The sequence below is a fragment of the Podarcis liolepis genome, assembly GCF_965112155.1.
Source record: "Podarcis liolepis genome assembly, chromosome: 3".
NCBI lineage: Eukaryota > Metazoa > Chordata > Lepidosauria > Squamata > Lacertidae > Podarcis > Podarcis liolepis.
The window spans coordinates 5,143,130-5,157,033 of record NC_139557.1 but is presented as its reverse complement, the minus strand read 5'-3'; the positions used below and the strand labels follow the sequence as shown (position 1 = coordinate 5,157,033).

Sequence of the window (13,904 nt, the reverse complement as noted above, 5' to 3'; positions counted from 1 at the left end):
ATAAATTAATGCTGAACTATAAAATAACTGAACAGGAGGTAGAAGGTGCCATTCAGAATATGCAATTAGGTAAATCTCCAGGACCGGGTGGATTGACTTCTAGATACTATAGATCTTTAAAAGAATGGTTAGTACAACCTTTAAAGGAAGTCTGTAATGAAATAATGGATGGGAAAAGGGCACCAGAGTCGTGGAAGGAAGCGTATATCACACTTATACCGAAAACAGAGACTGAAAAGACGCAGCTTAAGAACTACCGCCCCATATCACTGCTTAATGTGGATTATAAAATCTTTGCAGACATTTTGGCTAAAAGACTAAAAAAAGTGTTAGTGGAAGAGATTCATAAAGATCAAGCAGGCTTTCTCCCGGGTAGACACTTGTCTGATAATATGAGAAACATAATCAATATTTTAGAAAAATTACAAGTGAATATTAATACCAAGGCAGTTTTGATATTTGTGGACGCGGAGAAAGCTTTTGACAACATTTCTTAGAGTTTTATGAAGAAGAATCTACAGGGGATGGGGGTAGGTCAAGGCTTTGGAAACGGTATAAGAGCAATCTATTCAGAACAAAAGGCTAAATTAATTGTTAATAACGTGGTGACGGAGGAATTCAAGATAGAAAAAGGGACACGACAAGGTTGCCCAATCTCCCCATTGCTTTTTATATCGGTCCTGGAGGTCCTGCTGAATATGATTAGAAGGGACCAATTGGTTAAAGGTATACAAGTCGGAGCTAAACAGTACAAATTGAGAGCATTTGCAGATGACTTAGTATTGACATTACAGGAGCCAGAATCTAGTACTAAAAGAGTTCTGGAACTGATCCAAGAATTTGGTCAGGTTGCAGGATTTAAACTGAATAAGTTAAAAACAAAGGTCTTAGAGAAAAACTTAACAGCGATTGAGAGAGAGAGAGGTTTCAGAATGAGACAGGTTTAAGAGTGGTTAAGAAAGTGAAATACCTGACAGCTAAAAATGGGAATCTATTTAAAGACAATTATGAAAAATGCTGGACTGAAGTGAAAAAAGATTTAGAAATTTGGTCAAATTTGAAGCTTTCACTGCTAAGCCGTATTGCTGCGATAAAAATGAATGTATTGCCCAGAATGTTGTTTCTGTTTCAAACATTGCAGATTTTGGATAAAATGGATTGTTTCAAGAAATGGCAGAGAGATATTTCTAGATTTGTCTGACAGCGCAAGAAGCCTAGAATAAAATTTAAAATACTAACGGACGCAAAGGGAAGAGGTGGATTTGCCCTGCCAGACCTTAAACTTTATTATGAATCAGCAGCTTTTTGCTGGCTGAAAGAATGGCTGCTTCTTGAAAACACAGACATTTTGGATTTAGAAGGTTTTAATAATGTATTTGGATAGCATGCATATTTGTGGTATGATAAGGTCAAAGCACATAAAGCATTTAAAAATCATATTGTCAGGAAAGCATTGTTTAATTTCTGGATAAGATATAAGGACCTACTTGAAAATAAAACCCCAAGGTGGTTGTCACCGATGGAAATGAAGGCTCAGAAAAAGCTCAATATGGAGGCCAAATGGCCGAAATATTGGGAAATTTTGGAACAAGAGGGAGACAAATTAAACTGCAGAGTTTTGAAAAACTAAAAAATAAAGTGCGAGATTGGCTTCATTACTATTAGATAATGGAGGCATATAATTTGGACAAGAAAATTGGCTTCCAGGTGGAAAAATCAAAATTGGAAACAGAACTGTTAGACCCCAAAACCAAGATTTTGTCAAAGATGTATAACTTGCTGTTGAAATGGAATACTCAGGATGAAATGGTGAAATCTGCTATGATTAAATGGGCACAAGATGTTGGACATAACATAATGATGGCTGACTGGGAACAGTTATGGACCAAAGGTATGAAGTTTACGGCATGTAATGCCTTAAGAGAGAATATTATGAAAATGATTTACAGGTGGTACATGACACCAGTCAAGCTTGCAAAAATCTATCATTTGCCCGATAATAAATGTTGGAAATGTAAAGAAACTGAAGGTACATTCTTTCACCTTTGGTGGACGTGCCCAAGGATTAAGGCTTTCTGGGAGATGATTTATAATGAAATGAAAAAGGTATTTAAATATACCTTCCCGAAGAAACCAGAGGCCTTTCTCCTGGGCATGGTTGGCCAATTGGTGTTAAAGAAGGATAGAACTTTCTTTATGTATGCTACAACAGCAGCAAGAATACTTATTGCAAAGTATTGGAAGACACAAGATTTACCCACTCTGGAAGAATGGCAGATGAAGGTGATGGACTATATGGAACTGGCGGAAATGACTGGCAGAATCCGAGACCAGGGAGAAGAGTCGGTGGAAGAACATTGGAAGAAATTTAAAGACTATCTACAGAAATACTGCAAAATTAATGAATGTTAGAATGATGTTGGATTGAAGTTAAATGGTTTTTAGCAGTAATGTTGTAAAGGAATATGTAAAAATGGATTGTTAACAGGTTATAATCTAAAGTTATAATATATTAAGATAAAAGATTAGGATAAAATCAAAGAGGGAAAGGATTTGCTGAATTAACTAAATTGGACTGGAATACAAAAAAGGGAGGTGTGAGGAGGTCAGGGAAACAAGCAAATGAAAGATAAGATATGGAAAGACTGATTTGTTTTTAACTGTTTTTTTACTTTGTATTTTCATTTTTGGTTTTTTTCTCCTTTTATTTTTTTCCTCTTATTTTTATAATATGTTGAAATTTTAATAAGTATCTTTAAAAAGAGAGAGAGATCTGTTTAATGGGTTGAAGCTGATGCCTGACAGCTTCCTAAGGGTAGATTGCATGCTTACAGTGCAATCCTATACAAGTCTGCACAGATATCACCCACATTGAAGTCCAAGGGGCTTACTCCCAGGAAAGCCTTAAAATATATTGTAACTAGTAGGCAGCAGTTCAATGATAAGGATCACCTTTGGAATGAAGTAGCCATTAAGGGTAACATCTGTAGCCGTGGCATGTGGCAGGTTGGTTGGGATGATATTGGCAAACCTCTGGATCTCATGGACCACGGCATCTGTATAAGGCATTTTTGTTCGGTGTTCAATCCTTGGCTGAGAAGATCCAACAACCTTTGCAATTTCTTCTTGGACCTTTACTGGTGGCAACGAAAAGAAAAACGTTTATTTTTCTGCTCAGATTCTCTCTGTGACTTAGGTCTCTTAAAAATTAATCTCTGAAGCATAAAACTGCCACAAACTCATTCTACAATTCCATAGGCTCACAAATTTACTCTCTAGAATTTAACAAATGCATTTTTAAGAAGGACAAACAATTTAGACAATAACCTGATATACTGAGGGAGAGAAATTCATCCAGGATGATTATTAAAATATCACTGCTGGGAATATTCTGAAGTGGTATCTTTTTCATATAAAGGTCAAAAACAAAGATTTGGGGATCCTCCAGACCCTGACAAATTCTGGAGAAAATATGGGAAAGAGTTAGCTGGAGAAAGAGCATTTGGAAGGGAAGCTGGACAGGAAGAGGAAGAGTCAACAGAGGTAGAGGCAAAAGACAAATAAATAGGGAACAAGATGGCTTTGAAAATTCTAACTGGGAATGTAAATAAGCAAAATAATAAGACTAAGTGAATAAAATTGATCATGTTGTAAAGAAGTTAAACTTGGAAGTTATATGCCTCCAAGAAACAGGGAAACTATTAGCTTGGCAAATAAAGGAGAAAGAAGAAAAAACTACATTGATAGAATAAATGTAGGAGGCAGAGTTGTGGAGAATCTGAAAAAAAATAATAGAGCAATCTATTATAAAGCACCATATTAAGGCAAATGAGGTAAAGTAGAAGAAATGGGTAAATATTTAGAAGACAACAGACTGCTTCAGATACCAAAAGTTGAAATGTCATTTCTGAATAGACCTGTCACAGTGATGCAATTACAGCAAGTAATTTTACAGGCAAAATTACAGAAGGCACCTGGACCTGATGGAGTTTCAGCATATATTATTAAAAAATTACAAGATTACCGAATGCAACCTTTAAAAGATATTATGACTATAACTTTGAATACAGAAGAGTTACCCAAATCCCAGAAGAGTGTATACATAACTTTGATTCATAAACAAAATAGAGATCCAAAGCTGGTTAAGAGCTATCGACCTATTTCGATGTTGGATAAGGATTATAATTATTATAGTTTAAGAGACAACTATATGAAAATATTTCATAGATGGTACCTGACACCTAGTAAATTGGCTAAAATGCATAAATCCAAACTGAATATGTGCTGGAAACGTAAAGAGAAAGAAAGTACTATTTTTCATATGTGGTGGTCTTGTAACAAGGTTAAAGTTTACTGGGAAATGATATATGATGAACTGAAAAAGATGTTTATGATGTTTAAAAAACCATAAGCTTTTCTTTTGGAAATTATGAGATCAGAACTACCTAGAAATTTATTTAGTATAGAATATTTAGAAATTTATTTATGTATGCCATTTATATAAATTCATACAAATTTATTTACTTATGCAACCATTGCTGCAAGATTAATATTTGCTCAAAAATGGAACGATGAAGAGGTCCCGACAAGAGAAGAATGGATACAGAAATTAATGGACTACGCAGAAATGGAAAAACTTACTGGGAGAACAAGATTATTATTATTTTTAGAAGGCAATGGAAATGGTTTATTGTGTATTTACAAACAAATTGTAAACATACTAAGACATTGGCAGGATTAATGTAAAAACCCGCAGTTTCAATAAATCTATTGGATATATACGGGAATATATATACAGAAGAATATGTTGAGATAATTTGGAGTATGCAGGAATATGAAATGAAATGTAAAGAACCACAGAAAGAGGGAGTCCAGGTTGAAATGTAAAACTTATGACTGAACAAGTGTGTGTGTGTGTGTGTATGCAAATTATAAATATTTCATTTCTCTACTAGTTACATATAACTGGAATTAAGATTTCTCAGAATAATGGGAGCCAACCCAATGAAAAGCACTCACTCTGAATTTCAGGATATTTCATCATTAGTAACAGTCCCCAGCACAGTGTGGTAGAAGTGGTCTCCATGCCAGCAGCAAATAAGTTACCCACAACAGTTTTTAAGTTTTCGTTGTGGAAATATGCATTCGTCTTCTTCTTCTTCTCCTCCTGGGTTGCAAAGAGTATGAACTGATTAAAACAAATGTAGTGAGAAAATTTCATGTGCAAAGATAAAAATGAATACCTGACTGGACCCGATGATCCAAAGTATCATTGCACATCACCCCAGTCGCTAAGTAGTGAGAGATTCCAGGTTTTCCAGACTATGCCATCATGATGATATAGGGTTCCTGCAGGAGGAGTGCTCGCCTCCAGGCCAGGAGAGGCGAGTCACCAGAGGATCGGGGCTGCCCTATGCCTCGGGGCAGATAAAAGCCGGCCAGCCCCAGTCCCAACTTGCGGCAGAAACTTTGTTGGTTGCCAGTTCCTGCCTGAACCCTGTCCTGCTTTCCTGCCTGAGCTCATGACCCGCCCTGTCTCCCTGCTTGCATGCCTGTTCCTGACTTCACCTGACTCCCTGCCCTGCACCCAGCTTCAGCTACTACGGACTGCCTCCACATTGCGCCTTTGACCACAGACTTGGACCTCGCCTCTCGGGCAACCCATGGGACCAGCACACCAGGCCTGTATTTCTGCTTTAACTCTTCAAACTCATCAGTAATTAGATTGATTTTAGAAATAATTTCCAACCTGTTTTTTAGAACTTTGTTGTCACCCAACCACCTGTTTCCTTTTCTGGGTGCTAATTACGGTAATTCCGCTTCATGGATCACTGCCTTGCCGTGGCGAAGGGGCTTGAAGAACTCAAAGAAGCTATGAACTATGCCGAGCAGGGCACCCAAGATGAACAGGTCATAGTGGAGAGTTTTGACCAAACGTGATCCACCTGGAGTAGGAACCGGCAAGCCACTCCAGTATCCCTGCCAAGAAAACTCCATGGACAAAGACAACAGGCATATAAAAGTTATGACGCTGGAAGATGAGCCCCTCAGGTCGGAAGGTGTCCAACATGCTACTGGGGAAGAGCAGAGGACAAGTACAAGTAGATCCAGAGCTGATGAAGCGGCTGGGCCAAAGCCGAAAGGACGCTCAGTTGTGGATATGCATGGAAGCGAAAGGAAAGTCCAATGCTGTAAAGAAAAATATTGCATAGGAACCTGGAATGTAAGAACCATGAACCTGGGTAAGTTGGATGTGGTCAAAAATGAGATGGCAAGAATAAATATTGACATCCTGGGCATCAGTGAGCTAAAATGGACGGGAATGGGCGAATTCAGTTCGGATGACTATCATATCTACTACTGTGGGCAAGAAACCCGTAAGAGAAATGGAGTGGCCCTCATAGTCAACAAAAGAGTGGCGAAAGCTGTACTGGGATGCAGTCTCAAAAATGATAGAATGATCTCGATACGAATCCAAGGCAGACCTTTTAACATCACAGTAATCCAAGTTTATGCACCAACTACTGGTGCTGAAGAAACTGAAATTGACCAATTCTATGAAGACTTACAAGACCTTATAGAAGTGACACCAAAGAAGGATGTTCTGCTTATTATAGGGGATTGGAATGCTAAAGTAGGGAATCAAGAGATAAAAGGAACAACTGGCAAGTTTGGCCTTGGAGATCAAAACGAAGCAGGGCAAAGGCTAATAGAGTTCTGTCAAGAGAACAAGCTGGTCATCACAAACACACTTTTCCAACAACACAAGAGACGACTCTACACATGGACATCCCCAGATGGGCAACATCGAAATCAGATTGTTTATATTCTCTGCAGCCAAAGATGGAGAAGCTCAATACAGTCAGCAAAAACAAGACCTGGAGCTGACTGTGGCTCAGATCATCAGCTCCTTATAGCAAAATTCAAGCTTAAACTGAAGAAAGTAGGAAAAACCACTGGACAGGTAAGATACAATCTAAACCAAATCCCTTATGAATACACAGTGGAAGTGAGGAACAGGTTTAAGGATTTAGATTTGCTGGACAGAGTGCCTGAAGAACTATGGGTGGAGGCTCGCAACATTATACAGGAGGCAGCAACTAAAACCATCCCAATGAAAAAGAAATGCAAGAAAGCAAAGTGGCTGTCCAACGAGGCCTTACAAATAGCGGGGGAGAGAAGGCAAGCAAAATGCGAGGGAGATAGTGAAAGATACAGGAAATTGAATGCAGATTTCCAAAGAATAGCAAGGAGAGACAAGAAGGCCTTCTTAAACGAGCAATGCAAAGAAATAGAGGAAAGCAACAGAATGGGAAGAACCAGAGATCTGTTCAAGAAAATCGGAAATATGAAAGGAACATTTTGTACAAAGATTACCATAATAAAGGACAAAAGTGGTAAAGATCTAACTGAAGCAGAAGACATCAAGAAGAGGTGGCAAGAATACACAGAGGAATTATACCAGAAAGATATGGATGTCTCGTACACCCCAGGTAGTGTAGTTGCTGACCTTGAGCCAGACATCCTGGAGAGTGAAGTCAAATGGGCCTTAGAAAGCACTGCAAATAACAAGGCCAGTGGAAGTGATGGTATTCCAGCTGAACTGTTTAAAATTTTAAAAGATGATGCTGTTAAGGTGCTACACTCAATATGCCAGCAAGTTTGGAAAACTCAGCAGTGGCCAGGGGATTGGAGAAGATCAGTCTACATCCCAATCCCAAAGAAAGGCAGTGCCAAAGAATGCTCCAACTACCACACAATTTCACTCATTTCACATGCTAGCAAGGTTATGCTTAAAATTCTACAAGGAAGGCTCAAGCAGTATGTGGACCGAGAACTCCCAGAAGTGCAAGCTGGATTTAGAAGAGGCAGAGGAACCAGAGACCAAATTGCAAACATGCGCTGGATTATGGAGAAAGCTAGAGAGTTCCAGAAAGACATCTACTTCTGCTTCATTGACTATGCAAAAGCCTTTGACTGTGTTGACCACAGCAAACTATGGCAAGTTCTTAAAGAAATGGGAGTGCCTGATCACCTCATCTGTCTCCTGCGAAATCTCTATGTGGGACAAGAAGCTACAGTTAGAACTGGATATGGAACAACTGATTGGTTCCAAATTGGGAAAGGAGTACGGCAAGGCTGTATATTGTCTCCCTGCTTATTTAACTTATATGCAGAATTCATCATGCGAAAGGCTGGGCTGGATGAATCCCAAGCCGGAATTAAGATTGCCGGAAGAAATATCAACAACCTCAGATATGCAGATGACACAACCTTGATGGCAGAAAGTGAAGAGGAATTAAAGAACCTTTTAATGAGGGTGAAAGAGGAGAGCGCAAAATATGGTCTGAAGCTCAACATCAAAAAAACGAAGATCATGGCCACTGGGCCCATCACCTCCTGGCAAATAGATGGGGAAGAAATGGAGGCAGTGAGAGATTTTACTTTCTTGGGCTCCATGATCAGTGCAGATGGTGACAGCAGTCACGAAATTAAAAGACGCCTGCTCCTTGGGAGAAAGGCGATGGCAAACCTAGACAACATCTTAAAAAGCAGAGACATCACCTTGCCAACAAAGGTCCGTATAGTAAAAGCCATGGTTTTCCCAGTAGTGATGTATGGAAGTGAGAGCTGGACCATAAAGAAGGCTGATCGCCGAAGAATTGATGCTTTTGAATTATGGTGCTGGAGCAGACTCTTGAGAGTCCCATGGACTGCAAGAAGATCAAACCTCTCCATTCTGAAGGAAATCAGCCCTGAGCGCTCACTGGAAGGACAGATCGTGAAGCTGAGGCTCCAATACTTTGGCCACCTCATGAGAAGAGAAGACTCCCTGGAAAAGACCCTGATGTTGGGAAAGATGGAGGGCACAAGGAGAAGGGGACGACAGAGAATGAGATGGTTGGATGGTGTTCTTGAAGCTACTAGCATGAGTTTGATCAAACTGCGGGAGGCAGTGGAGGACAGAAGTGCCTAGCATGCTCTGGTCCATGGGGTCACGAAGAGTCGGACACGACTAAACGACTAAACAACAAATTACGGTAATTGATAAGCAGAAACTCCAATTCATATTCATTTCCAGTCTTAGTAATGGTTAAAAGAACTGAAGCCCTAATTTCAGGCTGATTGGTCAGTGCATGGGCCAATGTTTTTTCCTTGCTCTGAGATGCCTCCCCACCCTCAAAGCTTCCTACCTCCTCCAGTGTAAAGAACGCCTTCTTCTGAGCACATGAGGCATTATCCCATCGTCCCTTGTATCAAAAGGGAGTCTGGCAACCAATATTTATGACTTGATTACCTCTCATCACTGCATAATTATCTATAATTACATGTTTTCTTGATCAGGGATTTCCCCCCCCCCCAGAAATGCTGTTGAGCATGCACCCATTGACCCTGCAGAGGCAAATTCTGTAACAGATTAACAATGGCTGACTATTGGGAAAGGGGAGGAAGTATGCCAGGTTGGTCCCTTCTGAAGTGAGACTTCCTGACTACAACTTATGCATTCACTTGCCAATATGCCCTTAAAACATGAATTGAAAATGGCAACGCTTATTCTGGGCCAACTTAAAAGACTCCGTTACCTCTTGCTGTTGGATAAGAAATGAGTCAATAAAGCTCCTCTGGTCATTTTCATCCAAATCTCTGAGGTGTTTTATGAAGGTGGCATTTATGAAGGCAAACATTTCATCTCTGTTTTGCATGATAGTCTTACGAGCCCCCAAAAGAAAACCAAGAGCAGGAAACATGTTATACAGCTGAAAGGATAAAAATGTGAAAAAAGAAAAAAAAACATTAGAAAAACTCAGTATTGTACTCTCAGCTGGGTCTCTCAGAGCATAATTTATGTGCAACCCTGGGTTAATAGGTTATGGCAGTTCTCCTCTGGAGGTTCATCATCAGAGAGGGAGATCTGCCCTTGGAGGCCCCTTCTGAGCCATCATGGAACCAACTATCACTTGTTTTTCCTTGTCCTTGGAGTACTAACGGCAGTGAGGCCAGAAAGCGTGTGTCCAAAAAGACTTTATTATATTTATGGGATGACTGTGCCGTGTGAGTTTTCTGAATATTTCGAATCACCACCAGGTTTCTCAAGATACCAATATTCTGTGTTTTCTAGTGAATACTGTTATTACAATCAACTGTTTGTTTTATTCTGATATAATTTTTTATTAACAGGCCAATCAAATCACATTATTTCCAAATCACATTAGTTCCAAATTATACAGCCAGATTTTTAAATTTTTGTTGGGGGTACCCATACTTCAAGCTCCGAACAGGGGTCCAAGCATCACTTATATTGCTGCTTTAATTAGACAGTTCTATCCAGTTCTGTCCAGATAGTCTCTTTGTTACTTTCTTCATCTTCTTGTTGTTATCATATATTCCTTTCTTTGCGATCTCTGATAATCTTCACAAGCGGGTTGAAAACAAACATCCTCTGTGTGGGTTTTACACTCTCCAAAAATCATATCACATAAAGACAGACGCCATTTCCACACCTCCACAAAGATCTTTCCCTCTGTCTGTCTGTCTGTTAATTTTCCCAGGCTTGCCAAGCATATCTCAGCATATCTCAGAGGGCTCTGCCAGGTCTAGATCACATTCCAAACATCATTCACATTCCGATGACCCTGGTCCTCCTGCCCCCGTCCTTCTTAGGTAAGCCTGTCTTAGCGAGACACCATTTAAAACTGCGTCATAAAACTTTCCTCTGTTCTCCAATGTTTACCAATCCTCTCTTTGATCAATAATTCACTCCATACAGTTCTTAAATTCCTGCTTGTGATTAATAAAATGCAATGATTCTTCTCTCTGGAGTGGAGGGTTATTAATACTCACATAAGGCAAAAGAAAGAAAAGTTTTTTCCTCCACCCCCTTTCCGTTTCACTCCAAACATAACAGTCTCTTAATAGTGATTCATCACTTGATTTATTTGTCCCGCCCGCCGCCCCGCTCACAGAGATCCATTAATCAGCAGTCTTAACTCCCGATCTTCGCTTGATGTATGTGCTTTAGCTTCTTTCCAATTATATGTTTCCAATTATATATTTCGAGCTAAAGTGAACCAGTGCGCTGATTGGAGACAGCGTCAGGAAGAGCCGACTTCACCTGAGGGCTTTTGCCAAGTGTCCGCACCCCCTTCTTTCGAATCCGGGGGTGAATTATGGACACCGCTGGCAAGGCAGTCCCCCCCATGTCCTGGGGGGGGCGGGAAGGCTGCATACTCCCCATAGCAGCCTCTTAATTACCTCGTGTGGGTCGGAGAGATGTTATTGTCGGCCATCTTCCAATGCGCCACCTGGTGGCCCCTCAACTGTTTGTTTTAAATGGAAAAAATAGATTACCGTGACTGAGAAGCTTCCAAAAAGCAGGGCACTTTCATTGACCAACTTCAGAAGTCTTATGTATGTGGGATCTTCATAATCAAATCGCTTGTCTAGTAGTAGGGCCACTATGATATTGGCAACAGCTGCATTCATAATTGTGCTGGTCTCAAATGGGTTTCCTATACATAAATATGACAGTTAAACAAAAATATTCTTTTAAAAATGTGGGATGTAAAAAACATAGGAGTCAAGTACAACATTCCTAGAATGGACATGCTATGGGATGCTTTCTACCAGCCAGGAGAAAACTTCCTGTTTCCTCTGCTAAGATATAGAACTTGCTAACGCAAGTTGGGGGATATCATTAAACAATATAAATAAACTGATCTTAAGTGCTGCTGGATGTGGCCATAGCTGGGCTAAGAAATGCTTGGAAGTCACAGGAGTTATTGCAGTACAATCTGCACATTACAGGAACAGACCAATTGCAGGGAACCCTGGGATCTGTGCTTCTGGAATTTAGGAATATGTAACACAATAGTCTTGGCACCTTTAAACAATGGTAGTGTAGCTATGCACCAGAGGAAAACACCAACCCACCTTCATAAGATTCAAATTTCTTTATCAGGACACTGCATTCCTCAACAATTCTATCCTCTATGGTCCTCTTTCCCATTCCGTAGTCCCGTAATGTGCTTAAAGCAAACCGCCGCATCACTTTCCAGTTCTCACCATTAGACAGAATTACACCTGAAGAGACGGGAGGAAAGGTTTCATGTCTGCATGGCCATTGTACAAAAATATCAATAAATTGTGTTCTGCATTTCTTCCATGGAACTGAGAATGGATCCCAGCTATTCTCCCATTCAGACTTCGGAGCTGGCAGCTGTGTCATCAGAGCATGACCTGAGAACACATGGAACAATATTTTCCCCTACTAAGTGTAGGATAGAGTAGAGGGTGGTTTGTACATGTCAGGCGTCCCAGCAGAACTCAGCTTGTTATTTTGTATTCCATTATGCCTCCTTCATTTTTCTTCTCTATATAGTCTGGGGCAGAAAATGGTCAGTCAGTTTCCCCTTGTTGTGTGGAATTACTTTGCTGTGTGACTATTATTCACAATCCTCCTGTCTCATTTTCCCCCTCCTCTACAATATGACTGTTTGGAAGAAGGTGGGAATGGGAAAGGTTTGCTTTAAATGGTCTCCATTTTTGCTTCTTCAACAGAGCACCACTTATCCACTGAAAGTCAAGACCAAAAAAGGCTGACCTGGTCCACTCTTTCTAACATTTTAGCTTGATCTTCAGAAATCCACAGGTGACACTTTTTGTGACACATTCTCAGCCTAATGCCTGCAGATACTCTGTCAATGTCAAAGGCACTGAGGTGGGTTGAAAAATTGGCAAGGATTGAATTATTGGATTTAGAAGGCTATGATAATAGATTCGGTTGGAACACGTTATTTATGGTATGATAAAAAAAGAATACATAAAGGGTTTGAAAACCACATCTTTAGAGGATCTTTGATTGGAGTTTGGAATAGGTATAAAAATGTATTAGAACCAAAGATTCCACATTGGTTATCACCATTAGAGGTTATGAGTATTAAAAAGATAAATATGAGTGGGAGATGGATAACATATGAGAAACTATTAAAAAGGGAAGGAAATAAGTGGAAATTGAAACCATATGAAGAAGTAAAAGAGTATGTTAAGGATTGGCTGCATTATTTTCAGTTAAATGAAATGTTTAAAAAAGAGTTTTTAGAGAGGGGATATTCTGAAAAAGAATCTAGATTTCAACAAGAAATCTTAAACAATGAAGTGAAAAATTTATCTAAAATGTATAAGATATTGTTGGAATGGAATACTGTGGACGAAGAGGTTAAATCTGTAATGATTAGTTGGGCTAGAGATTTCAGATATAATATTGAATTTGAAAAATGGACTAAATTATGGAAGGATGGGTTAAAGTTTACAGCTTGTACAACGATTAAGGAAAATGTTATGAAGATGTTATATAGATGGTGTCAGAGCTGCTTCCAGATCCTAGCTCACAGAGGATCACGCTAGCCAGCGGCCACTTGTAAAAGTCTTTTATTGAGTTACAGTTTCCATTCTCAAGCTGCTGCGCGCAACTCTACGTCTTAAGGGTTAGACCGGCGAAGCTCCGTCTGAGTCTCCGCCCCCTGTGCACCAGCTTACTAACCTAGCCTTACTCCACCTTTTCCGCCTGACCATTCTTCTCTGGGTCCCTCTGCCCCCCGGGGTCTCTTCCTTCCGGGATTCTTCTGACGCTGACCCCCCGGACCCTCCTGTCTCCTTGCGCTAGGCTTTAGGACCTGGCTCCCTTTCCGGGCTACTTACTGCGCCACCTTCCTGTGCATTTGAACTTGGCGCGCGCGCCCAACCTTCCACCTTTCCGCTTAACCGTTTCTTCGCTCCCCGATGGAGGTGTGGCCACTCCTGACTCGTGCCCTCCCTCCTGTTGTGAGCTGCCAGCGCTTGATAACTGGCGCCCTTCCTCTCCCCTGCTCTCTGTCAGTGACGCTGGTCCCGATTTCCAACTGCTC

At 40.3% G+C, this 13,904-nt stretch overlaps 1 protein-coding gene across 2 annotated transcripts in view; it reads right to left on the bottom strand.

Annotated features, from left to right (window-relative positions):
• Positions 1 to 13,904, bottom strand: part of LOC310703121 (cytochrome P450 2K1-like) — a 42,668-nt gene that overhangs the window by 25,448 nt on the left and 3,316 nt on the right. Inside the window, exons 3-7 of one of the 2 annotated variants that reach the window (XM_083495204.1) lie at positions 11,932 to 12,081; positions 11,350 to 11,510; positions 9,585 to 9,758; positions 5,020 to 5,167; positions 2,953 to 3,137 (exon numbers count right to left, since the gene is read on the bottom strand). The exons of the other annotated variant lie outside the window; for it this stretch is intronic. Of the exons in view, the coding sequence (XP_083351330.1) occupies positions 2,953 to 3,137; positions 5,020 to 5,167; positions 9,585 to 9,758; positions 11,350 to 11,510; positions 11,932 to 12,081 (818 nt within the window). The remainder of the gene's footprint in view (positions 1 to 2,952; positions 3,138 to 5,019; positions 5,168 to 9,584; positions 9,759 to 11,349; positions 11,511 to 11,931; positions 12,082 to 13,904) is intronic. 2 annotated transcript variants of the gene reach the window in all.